The 13,604-nt window shown below is 44.0% G+C and overlaps 1 protein-coding gene across 2 annotated transcripts in view; it reads left to right on the top strand.

Moving 5' to 3' along the window:
- The window catches only part of LOC146857253 (uromodulin-like), a 106,051-nt gene that overhangs the window by 28,674 nt on the left and 63,773 nt on the right, over positions 1-13,604 (top strand). Inside the window, exons 8-9 of one of the 2 annotated variants that reach the window (XM_085647758.1) lie at positions 5,294-5,362; positions 6,328-6,536. In XM_085647758.1, coding sequence (XP_085503884.1) covers positions 5,294-5,317 — 24 coding nt within the window. In that variant the 3' untranslated portion in view covers positions 5,318-5,362; positions 6,328-6,536. Of the gene's footprint in view, positions 1-5,293; positions 5,363-6,327; positions 6,537-13,604 lie in introns of those variants that run through there. The other variant, XM_085647759.1, reaches the window with a different exon arrangement.

The following is a 13,604-nucleotide window of genomic DNA, read 5'->3' as shown; positions in this document are numbered from 1 at the left end:
TTCCCTAGGCCCTATTGCCTCAGTGGCTAGCCCCCAAATACCTCTTACGAGATCTAATGCTCCTTTGGTTACAGTTTTGGTGGATGTCCACTCTGAGGCTGAGGATTTGCCTTCTAATTCCTTCAATAGTGATTCAAACGCTAGAGATTCTGTTGATGGTAGGGGTGGGGGAAGTGTGCTATTAGCGAACCCACCGTTATTGGACTCGTCCTTCAACGGGGAATCTTCGAGGAATTTGTCCCGCAAGAAGAAGAGAAGTAAGGGCCGCAAGAGGGGTGGAGTCTCAAAAACTCTTAAAACAAATAGTATACCACAGCCACCTGGCTCTCAGTTCGTATCGGCTATTAATGCTACACTGCCGCCCTCCCATGATTTATCTAGGATCCTAGATCCCCGCCTTGGAAGCAATAATAATGTTGATGACCTTTTGGGTAAAATGGAGGTATTATTAAAAACTCTTATGCTTCCCCTACTAGAAAGAACTAGACTTATGAATTCTAAATTAGATGCACTTGAGAATGTTGTTAATACTAACTCTGGCTTGTTAAATAAGTTAGTAAATGCTCAAGTTGCATCGCCAATTTCTATTCCATCTAGTATCTTTGAATCACAGGGTCCTGTTGTTATTGTTAAGAGGCCCCATTTAGCCTCTGGTATACCAACTAATATCCGGTCTGCCTCTAATAATATAGGTTCCACGGTATCCAGGGGTGGGAGCCCACATAATGATATTATGCCCAAATCGGTTTCTACTGCTCAGGATACGATTCAAATAAAGGCATGTTTTAAACCTACACCTCTGCCCCAGCTAAGTACCTCTAAGCCTACCGATGTCACTTTGCCTCAGGATTCTGTGAGGGGCAGTCATAATCCAACTATACAGACTAAACCAAGTATTGGTGCATCGGGGAGTGTCATAAAAAATTCTTCCACCCACCCGCAGAACGTCACCAAACCGGGCCCCCTCAGCACTGACTTACCCCTAGAAGCTACCCCCTACACGATCATTTTGACAGGTGTAGCTCCAGTTTTGGGGAGTTTACCGGAGTCTCATGGGGATCTCAAAAATAAAGTTGTTTATTGGTTAAATAAACATAGACCCCTTCCACCCTTCTCTGCTACGAAGATCTTGAGCGTGAGAAGAGTAAACTGGGTAGGTCATTGTCCGAAGAATCTGGAGGGGGATTGCGTTATCATAAATTTTAAAGACCCATGGGTGGTGGACTTTATACGCAGGGAAGCTAGGTATGGGACATTGGGAGACGTGCAGTCACTGGTACTTAGTTATTTTTATCCCAAAAGACATGGTGTGCCCTACTATAACCCTCTAATATCTCGAAGAGTTGTCGGGAGACTATCATCAGAATGGGTTCTACATTCTCCTTTTTTCCCCCAATTGTGTAATCGCTTCGAACCGTTATCTGGTTTGGAGGGCATCGATTGACTTCCCCCCGTATCTGGTGGAGGGGGCCACCCTGGTAACCATGCTAAGGTGGTAGTTGGTGCCCACAGTATGGCTTGTTCAACTTGTCAGGAGGGGGGTCCTCCTGAGAAGGGGTCGGGGATGGCCATTGCAAGTGATATGGATGGCAATATGAGGGGTGGCTCCTGTTCCTCCGATGGTGGGGAGATAGGAATAGAGCCGAATGTCCTGAATTTAGTAGTTCCTGCCAGTCAGGATACGGTACTTAAGATTGCCTCATGGAATATAGCTGGGCTGAAGGGGCGGATCGGTTCAGAGGACTGGGTAGATTTCATCGATACCTTTGATATTTTGGTTTTCCAAGAGAGCTGGGCCCCTGATCCAATATTTAGGGCAGGTTTTTAAAAGTTTTATAAACCAGCCATACAGGGTACAAGAGGCAGAGCGTCAGGGGGCCTGGTAATCTGGGTCAGGCAATCTATTGGTTATAGCCCGACTGAAATTTTAGTGAATAACCCGGATATTTTGGGGATTAGGTTATGTAAGGAGAACCATCAGGCCATTATTGTTATTAATGTTTACGCCCGAGGACGATCAGGTGGGCGCTCACCAAAAATTATAGAGGAGTTGGACTCGTTCCTTGAATTGCTTGGGAGAGACAAAATAATTCTTATAGCTGGGGATCTAAACTGCACCTTTGAACCCTTATTATGTGAGGATGTGAGTCTGGGATTTGATGAGGATGTAGTGTGGAATATCCCGTCGTTGTCTCTGAATAATATTAAAAAGGGTACAGAGGCAGCATTACACTGGTCAGGATTTTGCCTGGAGTGGGGATTGAGAGCAGCAAATGGTCGTACCCCCTCGGATAAGGCCGGTTTTCCGACTTTTGATAACGGGGTCTGCAAAAGCCGAATCGATTATATTCTGGTTAAAATGGAGTATTGGTCCCTCCTGGAGGACATGGAAGTTGTGGTTCGTCCGGAGAGTGACCATAATCCATTGTTTTTAAGGTTAAATCTCCCAGGTGGGCCCGGAAGGTCCCCTCCAGCCCAGTGTATTACAGCAGATGCTATTCTGATTAATGATAGGAGGCTTAAATGGTGCAGGGTAGTGGCGGACCCAGCCCTGTTAGATGGCATATCGTTGGAAGTTGCATCTACCCTGAGTGCCATATTGAATTTTTTCCCAAATTTGGAGGCACCAAATCAAATCTGTAACCTTCATGAACAGTGCTTTATTAAGCTTAAGGCCCTTTTAACTCTTCCAATAAAGCTAGGAAAAGCGAATGCTACAGGTCGCCGTAAAAATTGGTACAATAAAAAATGTAGGGAAGCACATAATGGGCTAATAAAAGCTATTAAATCCAGGGTGACCTCTGATATTAAATTAGCTCGCCAAACGTATAAGAAAGCCCAGTGGGAGGCAAAGAGGGAGTGGGATGAGAACCATTGGACCAACCTCTACGAGGCTTGTCTATCCTCAAATCAGGTGAAGTTCTGGGAAGTAGTGAAATGGGGTAGGAATCCTGATTCACAAACCCCAATAAATTATGTCCCTGTGGAAGCATGGGTGGATTTTTTTTCATCCCAGTTTAAGGACCCTGACCTAGAATTTCATAATGACCCAGGGAATAGGATATCTCTGCCCACTTCTCCTGGCAAATTATTAGTGTTTACGAATACTGATACAGAGTTAGCCCTATGTCTGGTTCAAGCAGGGAAAGCTCCCGGGATGGATTGCATCCCGGCAGACCTTTTTAAATCAGATCTCCAACTCTGGATTCCCTACATAACTCAGATTGCAAATGCCATAGCAAGGGGGGCTAGGATCCCAGAGTCTTGGAAAGGGGCGGAAATTATTCCCATTTTTAAAAAGGGGGACCGTTCGGTCCCGGGGAATTATCGCCCTATTAGCCTTATCGACTCTGTGCAGAAAATGTTTGCTAGAATGGTCCTTGCTAGAGTTCAAGGGTGGATGGAGATGGAGAACATTCTCTCCCCATTACAGGCTGGCTTTAGATCAGGTACCAGCACCATCGACCAGGTCTTCAGATTTACTCTGATTTACTGGAAGGTGGTGCTGTTGGGCGGAGGATCCATTTATGCTGCCTTTGTGGACCTTAAGTCCGCTTTTGATCTTGTGCCTAGGGCAAAGCTGTGGGCAGTCTTGGGTAACTTAGGGATGCCGTTGGATCTCCTTGAACTTATTATTAGATTGCATGAGGGCAACTTTGCCAGGGTGAGGTGGGGAGCCCAAGGACAGGTGACAGATAGTTTCCCCATGACGCGAGGTGTTCGCCAGGGGTGCGTTCTGGCACCCACCCTTTTTTTATTGTTTATTGATCAGATGGTGAAGTTTTTTGATAACACCCAGACTGATGCTCCTATATTGGGTGGGACAAGATTCCCTATGCTCATCTTTGCAGATGATACTTTACTCCTCTCAAAGACACGAAGGGGGCTTCAAATAGCTATAAATAGGTTTGAGGAGTTTTGTCAAGTTAATAATCTGCAAATTAATGTGAGCAAGACCAAATTTATGGTCTTAACGAAAAGTCGCCCCATTAAAAGCCATATTAGTATGAATGGCGTAAGTCTTGAACAAGTGGAACTTATGACCTACCTTGGAGTAACCTTAGACTATCGCCTACGTTGGAAACCCCAGGTTGAAGCCCTTCAATTAAGATTTGCCCGCCTCTCGGGCTGTCTAATCCAGGAGCAAAAAATGTCCTTAACTAAATGGGTTACACCTGTACTTAAGATTTATGAGGCCAAAATTAGCTCTGCCATTTTGTATGGGGCTGACTTGTGGGGGTATATGGATTTAACCCCCTTGGTAAAAGTCCAGAACAAATTTATGCGCAAACTGGTAGGACTCCCCCAATCCACACCGATTAAACCCCTCTTATTAGATATGGGCTGTAAGCCCATTAATGAGATTGCTCGATATCGGTTAGTCGCACTGTGGAGACGGCTCTGGACGTCGCCGGATCTCAGTCTTTTTGCCAGTGAATTGGCGGAAGTTAGATCATCTCTGGGCTCTGCGAATATACCATGGCTACGTGAGGTGAAACTAATTTTGGAAGATATGGGTCTTAGTCAACTTTGGGTTTCCCCGGGTTCTAATGTATTCCCCCCTAAACAAGATTTTAAAGCACTTTATTGGGCTTCTGCCAGATTCCTTTCTGTTGCACGGTCAGGTGCTGCTACCCTAACAGGTAGATTTTTGGTATTTAAAACCGATTCCTCTTTGGAAAACTATTGGGACACTATTACTAAGAGTCTGGATAAAAAATTATACCATCAGTTTAGAGTTGGGTCCCTACCTGTAAGGTCTTTCTCTAGGAATTGGTCTGGTTCAAATGAATTTTGTCCTTGGTGTAGTGACCACAAGGAGAGTGTGGGGCACTTCTTTTTTGCATGCCCTGCCTATCATGCCCCTAGGCATAGATGGATTAGGCCCATCTGTCAAATGCTGAAATTGAGAAGGAGTTCAGAGGCCTTGTGGACTCTGCAAACCAATACCTCGGAGACTGTGGTAGTAGGTGTTGCAAAGTTCCTTGGGTGGGCTTGGGTCATTAGAGCCAGACATTTCCAGGTAGCCTGATTGTTTTGTTTTGTTGTAATATAAGGGTTCTTCATATATCAAGTCTATAATATTTTGTTTAATGATTTTTTAAATGCTGAATATAGGCGGGTTTTAATGTTTTAATGTAATGTAATGTATGTATATATTATTGTCCTTGTGTGTACCGTCTTTTATGATATTAAGTCGAAATAAAGACATATGAAACCTGAAACCTGATAGTTCTGTATCATTATCCAGTGGAGAGAATGCTGCTGTTTAATTCCGTCTTTTGTTTTGCAGACCTGCGGCAGTAACAGCAGCTGAATCAGAACAAGTGCAGTCTTATTGTCTGGTGAACTTTTCAGCGAGGTGTGTAACATTATTTTCCTAATGTTCATGTTTCCACAGCGTGAATGACAGCTATAGTGGAAGCTGCCCAAAACAGCATACTTTTTTATTGGTTTCTTTTTGTTTCAATAAATGCAAACATTAAAAAAATAAATAAAATTACAATTAACCTAATGATCCGCTATGACTGATGCATGTGATGTAAATACGCAATGTAACCCTGGGTCCGGCTGTGGTGCAGGGACACAACCATTGCATTGTTAGCTTCCTTTCTTCACTGGGACATGAGAATGTTTGCTCATGAAGAATCCATACCGCTGTTGGAAACTCACCTTCACGGCCTGATTAAGATGAAGGTGGTAACACGACTTCCATCTAAAAATGGTGATGTCCACCCCACAATTCTCTGTATTCTCCAGCCTCCTTTTGAGCATGGGTGAAAAGAGTGTTCCGGGTGGGGGTCCACCACTGGCTACACAATGGGGAAGACTGAAGCTGTGGACATGATGCCGCCAGCAATGGTATCAGATCCCCCACCTGATTTATGGCTGCTGCCTAGGTACTATTTCCAGTGCTGGTCCTTGTGGGTAAGACAGCCTTGTAAACCTTTTTGCACAGAAAAGTCTCAAGTTGTACTTGATATACAAGGAGAAAACACCTATATTACATGGACATTTTTTTAAAAGTGGGGCTTGACAATATACCACAGGTATGGGAGTTATATTTCTAGTTTACCACATTTGTGACAGCAGTCCCACAATACCGCCAAGGACTGTTGGGCCTGCTGGTGGGGGCTTTCTCCCAAACGTGGCTCACTGGCTCTCACACTGTCATCTGGAGCACTGTAGAGGAAAAGCATGTGTCCGCATGCTGGGAATCTCAAAATATGATAGATGATTTACACAGGTACGGCAGATCAATACCCTCCCAGGCATTTGTATGCCATTCACCAAATGTTATTACATGCCCTTTGTTTTCTGTTGCAGCATGTTGGCATGGACAATAATGGTCATATCTCATTAAACTCAAAGGGGCAAGACTTAACATCGCAAAAACCTTTGCTCCCTGACGACATCACAGCAAGCTACACCAAGTGGTCTTTGGCGGACAAAAAGGAACGGACTAATGTACTTTATTTTTTTTATTTCTTGATAATATTTTTGGACATTTGTATGTTAATTTATTTGTATCGATATGAGGCTCAAATAACAATCTAATCAAAGTATTAAAATGTAAAATCAAAATTTAGTCTAACATTTTTGTAGTTAGACTGGTGAAACCTCAGGTGCTGCAAAACAACCTTGAGTTTGTACTCAGAAGCATAGAGACTGAAACACAACTGTGAATTGAAGTAGCCTGAGTAGCAGCTGTTAATCCGGGATCGCTGGTAGCGCTAGAGCTGTACTAGTAGCTAGACGGTTCACGGGCATGGGGTCACCATCCTAATGGCACTGTATGGGAGTAAAGGGGTGACAAGAAAATCAGTCAAATGAGCGTACGTCTTCTTCATGTTTGTTTCGAGTTCCCCGTTGGATACACATGTATCAGGATGGAAGCCATGTTACTGGGTGTTGTGGATCCAATAATGAAACAAAGGTCTTAGGAGAAGTGTTTCTCAGAGCTCAGCCAGTATTTGTTGTGGAGCTCCTCACAATGGAGAGGATGTGTTGTGCCTAAGCGCCAGCTTCAGGGAGCAGCCAAGACTACATGGGTTCCTACCAGAGAAACAAGTGATACATAATCAATGTAGTGAACCAGATTTCTGCTATAAAGTGGTTTCTATGAATGCTGGACCCTGGAGACTTGGCAATATCATTGTCTGTGTGCCACTTGCACCTCCTACTGGTTGTTATATTGCATTGCCATTCCTGGTACAGAGTGAATAAGTTACAGGCAGGGCAATACATTACCCAGGCTTCTAATAACTAGGGATGTTGAAAGTTGCAAAGCCTGATGGTTCACAACTTCAGTTTTTAAATAATGCCTACCAGATATGGTAATTAAGAAGCTTACAAATTAAAAAAGCGAAGTCATTAAAAAAGAGGATATGTGCAGCAGGAAGATCTTTCCCTTTGCAGCGCAAAGACACACACAACAGGCAATGATGACATGGCTGAGAGGTTGCTTTTGTGTTTGAGTGACAGAGGGAAACACAAAGACCTCCCAAAAACTTTACAATGTCATGGAGGAAATACCTTTGCAATTTGAAATGCCCCCTAACACCACAAAGCAGCTTATCTGCTTATCTTTGCAGGATTGCACAGTTGGGACCATTTGTGGACCCGGAGACCTCTTCTTTCTGCATCATATGAGTATGTCTGTGCGGAATTTCGATTGCGGCGGAGTAATCAGAGTAATAATGGTAATTCTGCTTTACTCTTTGATGTGGAATTACCAATAAATATACACTTACAAATCATCACTTAGTTTGCAGGATAACATTTCTACTGCAAGGTCACATTTAGCTATCGCAGGGGACAGCTCATGCTTGCTATTTGTGTTCTGCAGCATTTAGCATTGTTTCTTAGCACAAAATTCATTCTTGCATCCATTTTGGATGCAAGAGTGCATTGGGCGCTTAGAAAATAGCAATAAATGTCAGGAGTAAATTGGGGTAAATTCTACTCCAATAGCACATTCAGTGAGAAGGTGCTTGTGCTTACTTTTTGTGTTCAGTGGCATTTAGCGATATTTCTCAGCGCTAAGTCCATTTTGGAAGTTAGGGTGTATTTGTGCGATAAGAAATGGTGCTACATGCAGAATTACTCTTCTTTCATAATCCTACATAATCTTACGGAATTCCTGGGTAATTCCACATGATTACGCTACACAGAATTAAATGAGTTATGCCCACCCCTTCTTATGAGGCTTTGCAGATCCCATACTTACTGCCTTGTGGCTGCAGTCGCCGCTTTTTACTGGGAAAAGAACAAGTTATGAAGTGGATGGACATGACAACACCGTCCCAGCAAGGTATTAACATCTTTCCTCCTCTTTACCGCCCCAGGACTCCTCTCAGCCAAAATAAGCACAGTTTTCACTGTAATTCACTGACTTGCTTAGGCCTCATTCCTCTAGGTAAGCAGATAGATAAGGCATGAGATTTGGTACCTTATGTACTATATCAGAGAGAATAACGGGAGACAAAAGGTGAGATGCAGAAAGAAATTGGGGACCGAAAAAAGGGGAATAGGCTGAATTTGGAACATAGGGAGAAAGACAGGGAAATTGGGGTAGAAAGACAGACATTGTGAAAATGAGTGATTTGGGGGATTGAGCTAAATTGAGAAAAGACAGGGAGGAATAGAGAGAGACTGCTAGCCTGGGAGTAGAGAGATAGAAAAGTAGGAGAATGAGAGTGATAGAGAGATTGGATGAGAAAGACAGAAAAAAGAGAGCACAAGAGAGTCCGTGTTTGTAAGAGGGTGAGAAAGACGCGTGAGAGGAAGAGAGTGATGGAAAGACATACATCATTGAAGAAACGATTGAAAGAGAAAGATAAAGGGAGATGGGGAGATGATGAGTGTGGGAAGTAATAAAAGAAAGAGCATGAAAGAGAGAGAGAGAGAGAGAGAGAGAGAGAGAGAGAAAAGTGAATGCAAAATAAGAGCAAGTGAGAAAGAAGGAAAGACAGGGAAAAGAGTAATTGTTTGGTTAGGGAGAAAGCTAGAAAGGGAATCTGTAAATGTGAAAATAGTAATGGAAGAAGCGTCTGATTCACATAGAATCACCAATCAAATATTGAAGTCCGTATCAGTTTCTTTCTTTTCAATTTCTTTATTGGACAAAAATATTTCTCCACAATTCAAAGCAAAAACTTTTAGGGTGTCCAAGTCCAAATTCCAACAGAAATGTTCATTAATTCATAAATCCAATTCAACGATTATTTCATCCAGATTAGTTTAACACAAACAGAACAATCTTTTAATAAGCACAGCCTACGCGTTTCGTCCTCCTTAGGACATCATCAGGGTTCATCATTTTATAGCTCATTCAGTTGAGGATACTAAATCATCATTATCTAGAGGCCAATCCCATTCATAAACCAACATTCCATATATCTGTTAATATGTGTACCATTAATCTTCCTACAGAAAATAATGAAGTTCTGTGTCAGTGTTCAGACCTCTAGTCACAGTTCTACACCTACTTATCCATCTGGCTTCTTGTTGCCTGATACTTAGTTCCCAATCTCCCCCTCTTTTTCTAGGAAAGATCCTTTGAATACCATGGAACTTGATGTTATCCTGCATACTATGATTTTCTTTAATATGCTGATACAATGGTGATCTACCATCTTGATTAACGATCGCACGTTTATGTTCCTGTATTCTTAATTTGAATTTTTTTTTTAAAGAAGTCCGACAATTAAAGAAATGGTCACCAGGAACTATATAGAGCCCATGAAAACAGCTGATTCTAGTTGGCTACCTATGCCTCCAAATGGATTTTATGTTTGTGGAGCTTGTAGTGCTTGTGGTTTAGGAATTAACAGAATAAAGGATTTTTCATATAACACCAATCGAAGTTCCGTTGTCAAGGAGTTCATCAATTGTAACAGTATTGGGGTAATTTATGCTATTGTATGTGAATGTAAGAAAGTGTACATTGGCAGCACAAAAAGAATGCTCAAATTAAGCATACAGGAACATAAACGCACTATCATTAATCAAGATGGTAGATCACCATTGTATCAGCATATTAAAGAAAATCATAGTATGCAGGATAACATCAAGTTCCATGGTATTCAAAGGATCATTCCTAGAAAAAGAGGGGGAGATTGGGAACTGAGTATCAGGCAACAAGAAGCCAGATGGATAAGTAGGTGTAGAACTGTGATTAGAGGTCTGAACAGTGACACAGAACTTCATTATTTTCTGTAGGAAGATTAATGGTATATATATTAACAGATATATGGAAGGGAGGTTTATCCAGTATTGGGGTATCTTTCATAGATTCACATGCCTGAATCATTCCCCGTCGCCGAGGCGGGAGTCTCGGTTGATAAAAAAGTAGTGCCAAAAAATAATTAGTAGTAGTAGTAGTAGTAGGCCCAAAGAAAAAAGGCCCTAAGGCCTATATCTTAGAAGCCTATCTACTTCGTTATGTAAAATAACCCAAGAATTGGTAGCAACCAATCAGACATCAGCACCCTTCTAGAACCCTCTCAGCAGAGCCAGCTCTCCTCAGATTTTCACCGCACGTCGTGTGGAAGGGAGTCTCCCTGAGTGCCTACTCAGTTTCTTCTTTTCTTCAGTCATGTCTGACAAAAAAGCTTTGTTTAGACCCTGCAGGACCTGTGATAAGAAGAGGGTCCATGTAGACGACCAGCATGAGGAGTGTATTTATTGTCTACATCCTAAGCATGTTGCTAAGGACTGTAGAATTTGCCGGACTTTCCCTCCTAAGACCTTAAGGGACAGAGAGGCAAGAGTATTGTTATGGTTGAAATCTTCCTCGGCTGAGGAGGATGACAGGGCCTCGACATCTAGCAAGAGAGCTAGATCAATTGATAGTTCTTCCAGTGAAGGGAGAAAACATCATAAGGCCTCTCATGTAACTTCTGACCATTCACAGAAGTCACAAGACTCTGACAGATCCAAGAAGTCCTCAACTACAAAAACCGTGAGTAAATCTCAGGTTAAGACTTTGTCAGTGGGATCATCTTATACTATCTCTGTGACTTCTGCTGCTCCTCTGTCGACGGCTACAGTCTCCACTACTTCGATATCATCACCTGTCATGTCTCCTAGGACGTCTATGACTCCGTCTACAATTGCGTCGACGTCGAGCTTGAAGGAAGTTCTGTCAACATCGTCGATGACAACATCGACGACGAAAACCCCGTCGACGACGAAAACCCCGTCGACGGCGAAAACCACGTCGACGACGACGAAGACCCCGTCGACGACGAAGACCCCGTCGACGACGACGAAGACCCCGTCGACGACGAAGACCCCGTCGACGTCAAAGACCCCGTCGACGACGAAGACCCCGTCGACGACGAAGACCCCGTCGACGACGACTATTCCGTCGACGGTGAAGACCTCGTCGACGATGACGATCTCGTCGACGGCGAAGACCCCGTCGACGACGACTATTCCGTCGACGGCGAAGACCTCGTCGACGATGACATCCCGTCGACGGCGAATACCTCGTCGACGATGACGCTCCCGTCGACGACGATGACAATCCCGTCGACGATGACAATCCCGTCGACGCCTCAAAAGACAGCAAGTCCGTCGATGAGGGGAAGCCCGTCGACGAGAGGTTTCCTTAAAGCGATTCCACCAACTACCCATGTTACGCCTATTGCGTACACGCATATTCAGCTAAAAACTTTTCATAAACAGGATTACAGCAATATTTCTCCTTTGCTGCCTTCGCATATCCTGGACTCATATACGGAAGGTGATGATTTTGAAGAGGAGGATGATGAGGGTCCTTTCGGGATAGCTAGGCACCCCTCGGAGTTGCATATTAAGTGTCAAGAGGAGGATGAGGAGGATGACTACCATGAGCATGCGTACCAGGAAGGCCTTGCTGCACCAGTTTACAGGCATCCCTCAAGGGATTGGGATCGTAGAGAATCGAGTCACCTCCCGCCTACACTGATTCAGGACCTTCAGGCCATGCTGGCGGATTACCGCCAACGCTTTCCTCCACAACAACCTCTTCCTAATTTACAACCGACGGAAGAGCCACACACGGACATTCCAAATTCGCCGCTTCACCCTGCTGGTTCGGGGACACAATCGCACCATGATACCATTTCCTCTGATGAGGAAGATATCGATGAAGGTGAAGTACCGGATAAAGATACCAATCTGGATCCTTGGGATGATTACATTATTCCCATGCCTTCTCCACCTATTCCGCAACCATCGGATTCTCCTCCAGAGGATATAGGTGGCTTTCACAATTTAATGCAACGTGCAGCAGTCAGGTTTCAACTACCAGTCACTGTGGAGCATACGGATTGTTTCCTCCATGACTTTAAAGAGGAGCAAAGGAAAATTACCAGGGCAATTCCCATCATCGATTTTATTTGGAATGAGGGGTTAAAAATTATGAAGACACCTGCTTCTGTACCTGCGGTCCTCCCTCGTATTGATAAGAAATATCGTGCTCCTCCAGAGACGCCCTCCTGTCTAATCGGTCATCCCCGACCAGATTCCGTTATATCACAGGCTGCTCAACAAAAGTCCAAAAATCCGGCTATGCCGATATCAACGCCGCCGGATAGGGAAGGGCGTAGATTGGATCTGATCGGCAAGAAGTTCTCTACGATGGCGGCAACTTCTATCAAAGCTGCAAACTCCTTGGCCATTCTTGGTCGCTATGACCGCCAGATGTGGTCAGAATTCTCTGAATTTATAGACCTCATTCCTGAAGATCGTCAACAAGAGGCAAGGAAAATACTTCAAGAGGGAGAACGAGCCGCATCAGAGATCATAGACTGTGCTCTGGATATTGCAAATACCAACTTTAGGCAACTTGCAGGGGCTGCAGTTCTTAGGCGTCAAGGATGGCTTAAAGCAACATCTTTTAGGCCAGAGGTTCAAGCCAAAATCATTGATATGGCCTATGATGGAGAATCCTTGTTTGGGAAGCATATAGACGAGGCCCTCCTAGCGATCAAGACTGATACGGATACAGCTAGGTCACTAGCTGCTCTCCAATACAAACGGGGATCTTTCCGTGGCGCAAGAGGTCGAGGCTTTGTATCAAGGGGAAATTATCAAAGTCAGCAAAACAGACAATATCAGTCTCAATATAGACAGCCTTATGGACGATCATCATACAGGCAATCTTCCTCGAATAGTTTCTCTCGTCAGGGAGGAAGAAGGCGATCGAACAATCAGGGTCGCGACGCCAACAAGAAGCAATGATTTACGCTGGACGCCAGTCATCCCTCCTTCCCTCCCAGTGGGAGCAAAGATAACAACTTTTGCACACAATTGGGAGGAGATCACCTCGGATCGTTGGGTCATCGACCTAGTCAGACACGGTCACACCCTGGAGTTCTTAAAACAACCTCCTACTGCCCCGCCCAGGGGTCCCCCTCCCCCTCGTCTTCACTTATTGTTCAAAGAAGCTTTAATAATGCTCCGCAAGAACGCAATAGAGAAGGTTCCTTCGCCCCAGAAGGGAACCGGGTTCTATTCTCGATTTTTCCTCATAAAGAAAAAGTCAGGGGAGTGGCGCCCGATTCTGGATCTCCGCAAGCTCAACAAATTTCTAAAGAAGCAGAGTTTTCGGA

Source organism: Triturus cristatus, chromosome 3_2 (genome assembly GCF_964204655.1).
Source record: "Triturus cristatus chromosome 3_2, aTriCri1.1, whole genome shotgun sequence".
In the NCBI taxonomy this organism is placed as follows: domain Eukaryota; kingdom Metazoa; phylum Chordata; class Amphibia; order Caudata; family Salamandridae; genus Triturus; species Triturus cristatus.
Note: the sequence above shows the minus strand (reverse complement) of the source record. Positions and strands in the feature narration are given on the sequence as shown.